The 14,356-nt window shown below is 59.0% G+C and overlaps 2 protein-coding genes across 3 annotated transcripts; one reads left to right on the top strand and one right to left on the bottom strand.

Annotated features, from left to right (window-relative positions):
• The first annotated feature begins 6 nt into the window (after positions 1-6).
• FGF22 (fibroblast growth factor 22) lies at positions 7-7,268 on the top strand. Its single transcript, XM_088179251.1, has 3 exons — positions 7-846; positions 3,686-3,789; positions 4,030-7,268. Exons 1-3 carry the CDS (start codon positions 450-452, stop codon positions 4,222-4,224), a joined length of 696 nt encoding a protein of 231 aa, XP_088035377.1. The 5' UTR covers positions 7-449; the 3' UTR covers positions 4,225-7,268.
• Positions 6,544-14,167, bottom strand: RNF126 (ring finger protein 126). Of its 2 annotated transcripts, none has more exons than XM_014882927.2 (9): positions 14,032-14,167; positions 11,242-11,300; positions 9,920-9,983; positions 9,176-9,417; positions 8,595-8,663; positions 8,442-8,511; positions 8,133-8,226; positions 7,590-7,705; positions 6,544-7,361 (listed from the first exon to the last, which is right to left on the bottom strand). In XM_014882927.2, exons 1-9 carry the CDS (start codon positions 14,104-14,106, stop codon positions 7,209-7,211), a joined length of 942 nt encoding a protein of 313 aa, XP_014738413.1. In that variant the 5' UTR covers positions 14,107-14,167; the 3' UTR covers positions 6,544-7,208. The 2 variants fall into 2 exon arrangements, with proteins under 2 accessions (XP_014738413.1, XP_088035372.1); XM_088179246.1 differs by lacking the exon at positions 14,032-14,167 and adding an exon at positions 11,928-13,472.
• Positions 14,168-14,356: the final 189 nt, after the last annotated feature.

The following is a 14,356-nucleotide window of genomic DNA, read 5'->3' as shown; positions in this document are numbered from 1 at the left end:
AGCGCGGGGCACACCGGGAACGCGAGTCCCGCCAAGCCGGACTACAGGTCCCATGGTGCAGCGCGGCCGAGCCCCAGCGCCCTCTGGCGGCCGTGGCGGCCCCGACGGGGTGGGTCGGGACGGGCGCAGCTCCCGGGACACGGCGCAGGGTCCGGGAGGTGGCGGAGCCCGGGGAATACGACGGAGCCCGGCTGACTCGCGCCTCTCCGGCCCGAGCTCGGTGCGTCTCAGGTCGGGCATCAGACGGACACCATCGTTCCCAGGTCCTGGGCCACAGCAGCCCCGCACTCTCCGCCTCTCCCACACTCTGTGCTTGCGGCGCTCTTCCCTTGCCCACCTATCGCGGCTGACGGCAGATACCGGAGTGTGCGGTGCCCAACCGGACGCCCCGCGGTCGTAGGTGAGTGGCGGCTGCCGGTGACCCGGGACAGCCGTCGGGGCACCGATTTATGAATGAGAGGCACCGCCCCAGCCCCTGCCCCGCCCATTCACCGCCACTGCCCCGCCCCGGGCCGCCCATCCCTGGCCGCTCGCGCCGTCGGGGCCGGTCGCCGGTTGCCGCGGTGGCCATGGCCCATCGCCCGTCGCCCGCCGCCCGCCCGCCGCCCACCGCCATGAGGCGCGGGGGCCCCGCCGCCATCGCCGCTTGCCTTGCCGGGGCACTCGCCGTGCTGGCGGGGCCGGGGCCGGGAAATGCCACCGGGACCGGCCGGCGGCCCCCCCGCAGCTACGGGCATCTGGAGGGCGACGTGCGCTGGAGGCGGCTCTTCTCCGCCACCCGCTTCTTCCTGCGCATCGACGGCGGCGGCGGCGTGGAGGGGACGCGCTGGAGGGAGCGGCCGGGCAGTGAGTGGGGACGGGACCAGGACGGGGACAGGGGAGAGCCGGGATCTGGGGCCGCCCCCCGCCCACGAAGGGCGAGAGCCCGATCCCGCCGGCTGCCGGGACTGCGGCAGAGGCGGGCGCTGCCGGGGCTGGACCGGGGCGGAGGCTGGACGGAGGCTCCTCGGGTCGGCGACGGCACCTCTCCATGCCCGGAGAGAGCCTGCAGCTCTTCCCTGTGGGGAAATCTCAGCCAAAGTGCCCAGTCCTCCGGGAGCGCGAGAGCGGCGGGTCCCCGCTGTCCCCGCCGGTCGGGGCACGCCGCTCCTGAAGCACAACCGGCGCCGGCTGCCCTCGCCACCGTCACTGCCCTGTGGGAGCCATGAGAGGGGCGTGGACACCGGCAGGCACTGCCCGGGGACCCGGCGTTGCTTTCCCAGCGGCTAGGGTGTCATAGGGGGTCTCTCGGGCGTCCTTTCTCCCATCTCGTCCTGCCAGTTCACGATGCCCCCCCGCCCTGTATTCCCCATGGACTGGGAGGATCTGATCGCTCCCTCACTAACACACTGAGGGGAAAAAAGCCTGAGGAAGAGGGGGGAATGTAGGAAGTTTTGCCGTGATGCTGGTCTCAGAATGGGTCATCTGTCAGATGTGGGATGGCAGAACATTCCCATCGGAGGGGACCATGGAGCAGCTGCTGCCTGCAGAGCAGATTGGGACTCAACACAGAGACAGCTGAGTGGGCAGAGGGACAGAGTCCCCAAGGACGTGGCAGTCACTGGATGACTTCAGCAAGAGTGCCCGGGCATCAGCCGCCCACAGGGGTGCAGGGTCCCCGCCCCTAGAACAGGGATGAGGGCACCAGGCTAGCAGGACAGTAGCTGGACAAGGAGGAGGATATTGGGGGCCTTCGGAAAGGGAGATGCCTGAGCATCCCCCAGGTGCCCTGACAGGGTGTTGGGGTTTGGGCTAGGAGAGCTGCAGCACCCCCAGCCCACGTCCTGGTCCAGCAGGGGCTGCCCTATCTCCCGGCCAGCACAGGATGTCTCTCAGCAGCCACAGGACATGGGAGCCAAGCCCAGCCCAGGGAACCCTTCTGTGGTGTCGGAGGCTGTCGGGAGTCCCGACCAGGCACATTGCCAGCTCAAAGCACCCCAACACGTTCCCTCGATGGTGTGGCCATAGGATCTGGCAGGCAGAGCAGCTCCGGGCTGTACATGAGGCTCACTCTGCTTATCTGTGTGCGCCTGGGCTGGGCGCGGGCTCTGCTCCACAGCCCTCGCAGAAGCTGCTGGACCAGCCCCACTGGCAGCTCTAGGGCGGCGGGGGCTCTTCCAGGGACTCCTCCACGTCAAGCCCTGCATCTGCCTCAGTCTCCTCGAGACCCCTCTGGGGCTGAGTGTGAGACTGGGAGCACTGGGAGCTGGCTCTGACCAGGTACTGGCCAGATACCTGCAAACAAAGGGCGGCAGAGCCGGCCAGAGCACTGGGAACAGAGGGGGGTTATTTTTAGAAAAGCGCACGTCCTTATAAATAGCAGCAGCTTCAGACAGTGATCAAGTGGGACGGATTCACAGGCATTCGCTCAGCCCTTCCCCTCCACAGCCGTGTCAGTGGCTTCCCTGGGCCAAGCCTTGCAGGTCCCGGTAGCTGCCAGGACCGATGGCAGCACCGAAGCAGCCGGGCTGAAAATCCCGGAGGAGCCGAACGCTCGGGAGCCCTCACGCTGCGCCAGTGCTGTATCCACTCTGTCTGCTCCCAGCCTCCCGCAGGCAGGTGATGCCTGGGGAATGCCAGCAACGCCGGGAGATTGATGAAATTGCCCAGGGGCTGCAGCCCCCACGCTGTGTGTGCTGCCACCAGCCAGAGTCTCTGCGTGTTCTCCCACCCCGTCCAGCCGGGGCAGCCCTTGCAGTGGTGTCCATAGGCAGATCCTGCTGTGGCTCCAGCCCTCCCTGCTGCCCTTCCCACATTGCTCTCGCTGGACATTCCTCCTCCCCACTGCGCCGTGTGCCTGGCGGTCGGCAGGGCAGGCAGCGGCACTCCGGGCTGGCCGGCGCGAGGCAGTGCAGGAATCCAGAGGCCCTGATGATGCTCTGGGTGTTTCCCGTGCCAGAGCCGCTGGTCTGACCACATGCCTTTCCCATTAGCGGCCGAGCCGGAGTTCGGCGGTCGGGGCACACACACGCCAGCCCAGCTGTGGCTTCACAGCCCGGCTGCAGCCGCCCCCCGGGCTCATCCTCACGTCTCGGAGTGCTTCCCCATCCACCAGCCCGCAGTGCTGGGCACAGGGCCGCTTGTCCTCCCTTGTGCCACCAGGCAATCGGGCATTCATGGACGGCACTGTCCTGGCACATTCCCGACCCCGCAGACCTCTGCTCGCGTGCCTTTGTCCACCTGTGGCTGTCGCTGCCACCCCCACGCACACTTTGCCCCTCCAAGAGCCATGCCAGCCTCAGTGCTCTCTCTGCGTGTGCCGGGGCCAGGCGCTGCGGGAGGCGGGCCAGGTCCCCGGGGCACTGTGGGCACGTTGGGGATGGATGCACGGGTAAAGCTGCCAATGAAGGGAGGACACACATGAGGTTGTGCTTGGCATCGCTCCCGCACAGCCCGGCTCCTGGGAAGTGGCTGGACCCTGGGGAGGAGAGGAGTAAAGATCAAACCTTCCTTGGATCAGAGGTTCCCCCTCCCACTCCCAGCTTGGGCAGCAGCCCTTGCTCCTCTGGATGCTCTGGCTCTGGGTGAGGATCAGTAACTCCCTCCCTCTGGAGGGACACTGGCCACAGACCCAGCATCGGGGCAGGGCCCCCTGGGGGGGTTGCCTGTCCCTCCCTGGCTCATGCCATGCTTCCCTGTCCCGCAGGCATCGTCGAGATCCGGTCGGTGCGTGTTGGCGTCGTGGCCATCCGGGCGGTGCACACCGGCTTCTACCTGGCCATGAACAAGCGGGGGAGGCTCTACGGGTCGGTAGGTCGGACGCTGCCTCCTGGGAGGGACTGCACCAGAGTCAGAGGCTCAGGGCAGAGTTGGAACAGGGTTCTGGTTTCCCATACCCTGACCTGCTCCCTAGCAGGGGACAGCACCCACCAAGCCCCTTTGTCCCCCGGGGACCAGGGAGGAGCCAGGGTACTGCCCTGCCCCACTCTTGGGGTCCGAGGGACCCCAGCTGAGCATAGCCATCCCTCACCCCCTTCCCTTTCCTGCCAGAAGGAGTTCAGCCCCAACTGCAAGTTCACGGAGCGCATTGAAGAGAACGGCTACAACACCTACGCGTCACTGCACTGGCGGCACCGCGGCCGCCCCATGTTCCTCTCGCTCAATAGCAAGGGCAGGCCACAGCGAGGGGGCAAGACACGCCGGCAGCACCTCTCCACACACTTCCTCCCCATGCTCATCAGCTGAACACCATGGGCAGCTCCAGACGGTCCTGTAGGAAAAAAAAAAAAAAAGTTATTTTATTTATGTACATATCTATTTTTTGCTATTTATTGCTGTATTTTTAATGCACGGCAGAGGATGGATGTATAAGGCAGATGCTCCAGACTCAGCTGCACAGGGCTGTGGCTCTCTCCCATTGTTCTCCCTGTGCAGAGCTGGTGTGGTGCAGACAGGGAGCACAACCAGAGCAGGGGCCAGGATCTGCTAATGGGATGTACGAGCAGGTTTTCTGTGTCTGAGCACCTGTGGCAATTAAAGCTGTGTTCATGGTATGGAACAGGAGCAGGTCTTGGAGCTTTGATGGTAAACTTGGCTTGGAATGGGAGGGATTAGCTCCCGTGTGGTTCTGGCTTTAGCCACCAGTGTCATCCCTGCTGCCATTGGCAGGGAGCTCAGCTGGTCCTTTGCCACATGCAGCTTTTCATCGACCCCCACTCACCCTGCAGGAAAAGAGCAGTGGTGGTTCAGTGGCAGAAAAGAGGAAGCAGACACAGCTCCGGGGCTGCCCCTGGCCACAGCCAGTGCCAGGCAGTTCTGCAGCCCAGCTCTGCACCTTCATCCCCAACAAAAACAGGGCTGGGACAGTGGACAGTGATGAGGACCAGCTCCTCACCTGGAGGGCAGCATGGCCAGGAATAGCACCTGCACCTCAGCCTCCTGGCCAGGATACATCCCTGTGCCACCTCATGCCTGCTGTGGCCAGACCCAGCATCCTGGTCACTGTCACGTCAGACAGAGCAATGGCCCCAGCAAAAACCACCAAACTCGTTCCATTTCTGACCCAACCAGCTCCAAACGAGTCTAAGAGGGAACAGCCGCTGTATTAACCATGTGGTGACTCTGATGAGCCCCTGCCAGATGGGCAGCAGCTGCCATGTACCCACCCAGAACTTTATTCAGCCCACTTGAAACCCATCTGAACACTGCTCACATACAAAAAATCATCCCCATGCACATGGGGGAGCCAGGAACCCCCCCATCATCACAGCTGAAACCCAGTGGGAGAGGGAAGGGTTTTCCAGGTCTCTTGCTTTGGTGACTAAACAGCAAAGCCTTCCCTCGGTGTTGGGTCAGCCGATGGACACGTGCAGGTTCAGCCGGGACTTTCTTGCTGCCGCCCACCTCACCAGCCCAGGCTTCTGGCTCAACCCCTGGCAGAGGATGAGCCATTAACCCCGACACACCAGTCCTGAGATAAACCCTCCTGCGAGATGAAAGGCGCCGCCTCGCTGCCCAGCCAAGCCAAGGAAGAAAAACAGTCCGGGCAAGTCACTCCCTGCCAGCCCCTGGCCCTGGCACAGCTGGTGACACTTTCTCCAACAAACCAACTTCTTGTGTTCTTAAATGGCTCAAGAAAGGCCAAATCAACCTTCCCCCTACTATAGGAGGTTAACCTCTTCTCAGGAAGCTCGTGGAAGGGCCAGGTCGTGAGGTTATGCTGCTTTAGAAGAGACATCCAAGCTCTGCTGGAGCCAGCACCTTCCCGAGCAGCCCCAGCCCACTCTCAGGGTCCCAAAAGCCAAGGGAGAGGCAGGGAAGCCCCCAAATTTCCAAACCCCCCACCCACTTTCCTGGCAGGCTCTCCCTTATCTGTTCTGGCCTCTGCCACAGAGCAGTCTCAACATGTGGCACCATCGTGGATCCCCTTTGGGGGCGGGGGGTTGTGTGACCCTTTAGGAGACCTCCTGACCACCCCAACTCCCTGTGAGGGGAAGGGGACGGATGGTGAGAGCTCCTCCTCTCATGCCTCAGGGCCCAGGAAGCAGGGACATGGCAGGGAGTCACTGCCCTGCTCGATCAGGTGACATTCTTGTCATTCTCTGAGCTCCAGCTCTGTCACAGAAACTGAGTCACAAACATACCTGGGTATTTGTCTCTCTCTCCTTGTTTTAATCAGCTCTATTTTAAGTAGCTTTGCAATACATTTTTTTCTCCAAAATGTTGTTTTCCTGGTAATTACTCGGTCACAATGAGATTTGCTGGTCCTCGTTCTGCTGCACACCCAGTCCTGTGTCAGCCCAGCAGAACAGCCTGCCCCGGCTGCGAAGGGGGCAGGACTGTAAGGGGAAGAAGGTGTAAAAAATAGAAAACACCAGGCGAGGATGCTTCCAGCTGCGATCCTTGGCTACCTGTGCAGTGATCCACAGGCTGGCAGTGACTCCCACCGGAACTCCCAGCACGCAGGAGGGCTCAGAGAGGCCCAGCCTGCCCGGGGAAGGCAGGACAGCTTGGTGGCCTCAGAGCTTACCCTGTAGCTTTCCTCAAATCATGCATAACGGCTCGCAGAGCTGAAATGTCCATTTATTGACAACAGTAATAATTTAAGATTATAAAAACCCCTTTCAGTGTTGAGTATCAGCGGGCGAGGTTATAAAGAGAAATAAAAGGGACTCGAGATGGGACAGGGAAGGATCCCAGGGTCTACTTGAGAGTTCCTGTTTCAGTGACAGCTATTGATCCTCCCCAGATGGCGATCCTGGGGGGAGGCAGCATCCTTATGCTTCCATTTTAGCCTTCAATCTCCAAAGCAGAAAAGATAGTATCCAAGGGGAGGAGGAGCAAAAGAAATAAAAGAAAGGGATCTCAAATTCAAACCCATACAAACAAACTTTCCATTCGGGATTCAACCACTCGCTCAGCACCTCGGGGTTCCCAGCCGGGGAGCGCAGCAGCCTCGCACTGCAATGGGTAAAGTCCACGCAAAGAGGATGTTTTTATTGACAGACAGAGCTCTTTCCCCCCTTTTTCATCACAGAACTTGAGGCTTCTCATCTCTGAAGGACCCAGAGTCTCCGTGTCTTCAGAAATCAAAAGGAAATTCTGGGGGCATTGCTCCTGTCTTGTCCCCTCCCCTCGCTCTGCTCTGGAAGCCCCTTTGGCTGCTTGCGGTGGCCAGGGAGGGAGGGGGAACAGTGGAAGGGCCCCGGGGACAGAGGGTGCATTAAGATTCATGAGTTGTTCGATGAGTTTTCATTACTTGGTGAGCTGGAGGAAGAGGAGGAGGAGGAGGATGACGAGAAGTTCATCCCTGTGAGTCCTGGGGGGTTTGTGGCAGTGTTTTGTCCACTTAAACTTTTCCGGCAGACAGGACACGTGTCATGCTTTGGGGAGCAGACAGACAAAAAACAAAACAAGAAATACGGGAAATGGGATTAGAAACACAATAGGGGAGCAGCACTGGAGGAATGGGCTGGGAGGACACTCCATCCTCTGACCACAGGCTGCTCATGCTCAGGCCTCATCATGGAGGTAGGAAAATATTTACAGAGGAGAGCAGGACCAGACAAAGCCCCCAGTGCCGCACACCCCAGGCACTGCCCTGCACTCACCTGCTCCAGCCACGGGACGATGCAGCCGTCATGGAACAGGTGATTGCACGGTAACTGCCGCACGCTCTCCCCAACTGTGTAGTCTTCCTTACATACAGGGCACTCCAACCCGGAATCTGCATCACACAGGGAAAGCCAAGCCCAGCTGAGCCAAGGAGAACAACGTGCAAAGCCTCTGACTCAGGACTCATCATCCCTCTCCCCCACCACTGCTCCATCCCCGCCAGGAGGAAAGCCTGGTGCTCTGCAGTCCCCACACCATCACCCCACCTCTCCCTGCCCTGGGTATGCCTCATCCTCCCCTTCCCTTCTGCTTTTCCATCTCTATCCACACTGAACTTCTCACAACCTCCCCAGGGCAAATCCATCCAGCCTACACTGCTCTTTTTCTGTGTGAGTATAACAGAGCCCCTTCAGCCCTCTGCCCCGTTTGAAATGTTCTATGCCTCAAAGGTACAAGCAGACAAAATTAAAGTCCCAAAAAACATTACACAGAGCTTCCAGGGAGCTCTCTGTGTACAACTCCATGGAGCAGACACGTACCTACGTGCTCCTGTGTGATCTGTATGGTGGGGAGGGCCTGGATCTTCTCTTTGTCCGCTGGCGGCGGTCCAGTGTTTTCAAACTGATTCAGTAACTGGAAAAACAACCGGCCAGGCAGGCAGGAGAGAGAGGTGAGCTCAGCAGCACACAGAATCCACTCGTTTCCTGAGCTAGGGCACTTGGACCCTGCACTGTGGACCTTTTCCCATTCCAGTCCCTGCAGCCCCTCATTCCCTGCACCACCACAGGTGCTGCCCCTCCTGCAGCACTGCACAGGAGGATGGAGACTGTGGCGAATGCCAGTTTTACCTGTGTGATAATCGCATCCAGGCCATTGGCACCCCAGGCGTAGTCCATCGGATTTGAGTGCAGGACTCCCCTGAAGAGCAAGGACAGCAAGTGAGTTCATCCTGCAGCACCAATGATACACTGTCAGAGAGAGCAGCACATCCTCCAACTCACCAAGGGCCCAGGCCTAGGTTTGGAATTGTGGTCGGTGCAATAATTCCATTGACCAGCTGCTGGATAATTCTGAAAGACAAGAAAACCAGGATTGTGTAAGAATTAAAGTTTTCTGGCTCCCAGCCCAGCACACCAGTGTGCTGGGAGAGGCTGAATAAACTGAATACTGTCACATTGTTGGGAGCAATTAAAAATACCCTACAGCAATTGCAATGGCAGCTTAGGGAGTGATGAGACACTGATAAAGGTTCAGTATTTGATTCATAAGGGGACAATTCCTGACATGATGGGGAGTGGCTCCCAGGATGCACTCACACAAACACTGTCTGGTGTTGTCTTCTGTTTCCCCTCACAGCAAGTACATTTGCAACATCTGGCAATGACCAGGGAATCTTTTCCCACTACAGGACAAACTCCCAGCCACAGTCCATGCCACCTCTGAGCTGCCAAAAGGCTCAGGTGGGACACAGATGGCACCCGCGGCAGTGCTGGAGAGCTTTGGGATGACGCTGCTCAGGTAACCCAGGAGAAAAGGCGAGGACCAACAGGGGTCCCTCCCCAGGTCCCAGAGTGGTTCTCACCCTTCCAGCGTGGGGACGCCCTCGTGCCTGCCCGAGGCTCGGCGCGTGGCCAGGCGGGCGCGGGGCTGCCGGGCGCCGTAGCGGTGCCGGGACTGGTGCTCGCGCTCCCGCCGGTTCTCCGAGTCCCGGTTGTCTTCCGGCTGCACGTTGGACCCGAAGGGAAACTCAAAGCTGTCGTCAAAGAACCCGAAAGCAAACTGGCCATAGCCCTGGGGCAAGGTGAACAAGTGCTGATCCACGTTCTGGGAGGGAGGGAATGCAAAGAAAAGGCTGTGAGGAGGAACAGCCCTTGGCTCTCACTGTGTCCCAGTAGTTGCCCGCAGCAAACCCCAGGCATGGGGTGACACTGGGACCAGCGCCCTCAGTAGCAGCTCTGGAGGAGCAGAGGAACAGACACTGGAACTGCACACGAAGGCAGAAATAATCACAGTTCCCTGGTTTCTCTTTGGTGTGTCACTGCTGCTTCCGAGCTGAGGCTACTGCATAGCAACACACCCAAATCCTGCTCTCCAAATCCTGCTGAGCCCCCTCACGACGGGAATCAGCTACGAGTGATGGTCCTACATAACACACGCAGCAAAAATATGGTATGTGGAGATTTCAGGAGCAGCATGTGGAGGATATTAATTCCTCCTTTTCGAATTCTGTCATGATCTAGGGAATGTTTAAACAATGCACTATTGGAAAAATCCTCAATCCAATAGCAAAGCAGGAGGTGTTGGAAGAGAGAAAGGACTTTCTCACCTCAAAAGGATGCCTGCTCTGATCAGTGGCTGACGTAGAGGAGCTGGTCTCGTTTTCAGCATTCCTATGGGGAATGAAGAGCAGTGGTAATCTTCTCATAGCAGCTTCCAAAGCTTTTCTGCCCCCCTCCCATTCCAGAGCAGAGGCAGGTCAACAGAACCTGGTCCCCTGTCAGCTGCTTATTTTCTGATTGCCTGCATCAACTTTCCCGCCCCGAACGTTTAATTTTCCTACATCTTCACCCATTTCTCCCTACCCTATCAGATTTCATGAGGCTGGAGGGAAGTGCCTGAACCATGATGTCAAGGGAGGATTTCCCCACAATCCATCTCAAACACACTAGCTAATCCTCCAGAGCACCAGGAAGACTTACGGCACAAACGCTGATCGCTGTGACCCCAAGACACATAAGACTAATCTTGAATCAAAGAAACTTCTTTACTGCAGAGGCATGCAACCCAACGGCTCAGGATATTGGGAAAACTCTAAATGTTGTCAGACTTCTGCTTTCAGAACTGCAGAAATATTTCCTGCTCAGAACCAAGCTTTGTATTCACAGTACTGAAACTGCTGAGATTCAGCAACTATGCAACTCTCCCAGGATCACAGAGAATTGCCACAACAGTCAGGATCAGCCAGGATGGATTTTCAGGCTCCAGGGTTGGCGTGGTCAAACCAAACATCACCTGCTCAGTGCAGAAGCCCCAGGCCATGCAGACCACCACAATCAGCAGGCAGCAACACCCATTGCTCCTGGCCTGTCCTGGAGCTGATCACTGCTGGGGCCCCACAAACACGACTGAAACATTTTAAGACATTCCTGCTGCTTTTGCCAGCAGCAGAAGCAGAGCAGCACAGAAATGCAGACCTCACTGCTCCAGGGCAGAGTCCAAAGTCTCAGCCACAACATTTTGTTGTTCATCCCCAACACAGTCACTGCTTACACAGAGGTGTCCCTGCGCTCATTCCCAGAGCCCTCTCTCTGGGGTTATCTCTGCCCCGATGACTCAGACCAGGTCAGAGCTACCACACAGCACAGGGAAAGTCTCCATACCATTTCTCTGTGTTTGTTTGAAATCAAACCATTCCTGCCCCGCCCCTCAGCAGAGACGTCAGACACTCAGCATTGCCATAACAGATTTGCCTGTGGATGCTAACTTCACCAACAAAGTGCTGTATTCCAAAAGTGAGGAAAGATGAACCAAAGCTGGGGCAGAAGCAATAGAAACAGTGCATTTTATATCAAACATTGCCTTTGAACTAGGAAGAGAGCAAAGCAAACTGGGCTCACTGGAGCACCAACTCCTGGGGCTGCACATTACCTCGGCTCCTCAGGAAGCTCTTCAATAAAACCAGACTCACACCGTGGGCAGATGTAGTCCTGCAGGAGAAGACACACCAGGTGAGAGAAGGAAGTGGTACCTCAGAGCTGCAGGGTGTGACAGGGTGGAAGGGTCCTGCAGTCCGCCATCCCAGCACATGCCACGAACCAGAGAGACCCCAAACCCTGGCATTTGCCTTCCTGAGCCAGTGAGGCCAGAGCTCAGCCTGAGCCTGTGGGAGCTCAGCTTAAGAATGATGAGGGTGATGCTGATTAATCCCCAGTACAGACACAACATTAACTACCAGCTGATGCAGTTCCAGTGAAGTGAAAGCGAAACCCCCAATGCTCCCTGCACAACAGTCCTCAAACATTGGCCCAGCTGCGTGTTTTGGGGAGCAGGAAACAATGTGGGAAAGGCAGCAGGGACTCGGCGAGGTCGTGGTGCTCAGGGAGGCTGAAGAGTCCCTGTCACCAACACAGCCTGGGGCTCACAGCACATAGGGACATTCTGCAGCCAGGACCTCACACTCCCACACCCAGAGCTCACTACAGGAGTGACCTGTTGCCACCCCAGTCCCCTGGGCACTGAGCATGCCAGGACAAACAGGCTGAATGTGCAGTGCCCGTGACAGCCACTTCCTCACAATTCCTGGGGTTAGTAAGGAATTCATCCTCTACACCTACCCTGTCCTGGGCAGAGCAGCTCAGAACGCTGGAGACCCTGAAAGGGAACTGTTTCACTTTCAAGTGCTTGAGAAGCAGCACTGAGTCAACCCTATCCCCTGCCCCACAGCGGGCACACACCACCCCAAATCCCTGTGCTGGCAGAGCCAGGCTCAGCACAGAAGGCATTTAAGAGCTTCTAAAAATAATGCCACTTCCTTTTGCTGCTGTGTTGGAATTGGCACAGCCCCTAGCCAGACTGAGGGATTCCCCTAAGGAGTTGAGGCTGTTGATAAAGCCCTTGGGGTCGCTCCTCTGGCCCCTGCAGCCGACCCCAATAAGGCCCCAGGGAAGGAGCACAGCTTGGAGCCACTGCATGTGCCCAGGGAGATACGAGAGCTCTGAGGCTCAGGAGCAGACTGGGAGAGGTGGCCGCTCCCTCTCCCACACAGGACTCCCTGTCTGCTGCTGCAGAACAACCGTCTCTGCACCACTGGCACCAAGTCTAAGCACAGGGAACCACAGCCTGTGAAACCCCCTGCCTGTGAAACCCCCTTTGTGTTGCTTCCCGCCAGCACCAACTGCTGGGGACACACGTGGCATGGGGGTGAATGACTGTGGCCTGAGCACGCTGCTCCAGGGAGCTGCTGTGTGTCATGTGTGTGTGTGTGTGTGTGTGTGTGTGTGTGTGTGTGTGTGTCCATGTGCTCACAGCCAGCTCCCAGCACAGGGATCAGCACATTCCTCTGCAGCTGGAACAGCACAAATGTCAAAGTTTGTTGTTTCTCGGGCTGTTTGAGTCCCTCCTTTGGCAGTTCTGGTTACTGCGCCTGCAGACGCTGAGTGAAACCTGAGTGAACCTGGATCCCCAAAACAAATTCATGAACTCACAGATCTGAGCCCCCAAACACAGGACCCGCTCCCTGCCTGGCCCAGTCTGGCCAAGAGTGCCCAGCTCGCACAGCCAGTTGTGCCCGGCCAAGTGCACACAACCAGATGAGAGCACGGCCCAGCACGGGATGTTTGAACAGAAATAAAGAACAGACTTTCTGGGCTACCTCCTGGCTCCTGCCCATAGCCCATGTGTGCTCAGCAGGAGCACAGTCAGGAGTTTGTCCTCACTCTTACGCACGAGCTGGGAGCCCCAGCATGGCCCACCCTGGCCCAAACGAGAGGGCAAAAGGACAAATCACACGTCACAAACCAACCACCCCCGGCAGGGACAGCTCTCCTTGTCCTCAGAGCTTTTTCAAGTTGAGTGCCAGCAACCAGCAGTGACTTTTGGGACAAGGTGCTGTGAAAAGCGTCAGGATAAAGAGACCAGCAGGACTCTCCAGATCATATTTAACATCTCAGGAAGCCAAGCAGAGGAGGAAGTGATCCACCAGATCCTCCCCAACAGCCTACACTCCTTTTCCACCCACACCAAGGACAAGCTCCATACACGCCGGGTTTTGGTGTGTGACTAAAGCATCTGCCCAGGTGCCTACACAGCACTTCTACCTACGTATTACCGTGCACCTCCCTGCGCCCCAGCAGCCACCACCGCGGGGCTTTTGTCGTGTTAATTAAACCCTCCTGAAAGACGGCCGAGAAAGCCCCCACCACCCCGCGGCGCTTCACATGGCACCGGATGGGATCAGGCTGCTCGGGATGGAGGTGTCAGAGCTGGACCCTGGGGCTGCTGCCGGACGGACTCCCGCCCCAGACCAGCTCCGCGGCGGGCCCCAGTCGTTCCCCACGGGGCTGCTGGAGAGCTCGAACCGCCGCGGGCCACCCCCTCCGGGCCGAAGAGTGCCGAGGGCCCCTCCCGCCGCGCCGCCCCCGCCGCGGCTCGCCCAGCTGCTGCCCCTCGGCCAGGCGGGCCCGTTCCCTCCGCACACCCTCTCCCCTCATCGCCGCAGCCCCGTTCCCTCGCTACGGACACCATCCCCAGCCCCTCTCAACGCCCCCAAGCCCCGGTGCCACGGGCGGAGCCCCACAGGGCACCCCCCCGCCTCCCCGCCGCTCAGGCCCCCTGGGCCCCTCAGGCCTCGCTTCCACGTGCCCGCCCCCTCGGGGCCCCCGCTCGGCCCTGCCCGCGCTCCCGGCCCTCCCCGCCGCCCCTCCCTGATCCCCCGCTCACGGGCAGGCGCGGGGCGATCTCGGCCGAGCAGCAGTGGCAGAAGAACCGGCCCGGCTGTGGCGACGCCTCCGCCATCTTCCCTACCCGCCGGCCCCGCCCCCCGCGCGCGCCGCGGCGCCGACGGCGGCCGAGGGGGGACAAGGAACATGGCACGGTGCAAACGCGGAGGGGGCGGGGTTTTGTCATAGAAGGAGATTGGGCTGTGACTTGACCATATAAGGCGATGGGGCGTGGCCAGAGAAGCGGCGGGACTGTATCCCCTATTCCCGGAACCCCTCCTCATTCCGAGAACCCCCCTCATCCTTCCTTCTGCCCTCCCCCCTCG

This window comes from Sturnus vulgaris, chromosome 26, assembly GCF_052056855.1.
Source record: "Sturnus vulgaris isolate bStuVul1 chromosome 26, bStuVul1.hap1, whole genome shotgun sequence".
In the NCBI taxonomy this organism is placed as follows: domain Eukaryota; kingdom Metazoa; phylum Chordata; class Aves; order Passeriformes; family Sturnidae; genus Sturnus; species Sturnus vulgaris.
Note: the sequence above shows the minus strand (reverse complement) of the source record. Positions and strands in the feature narration are given on the sequence as shown.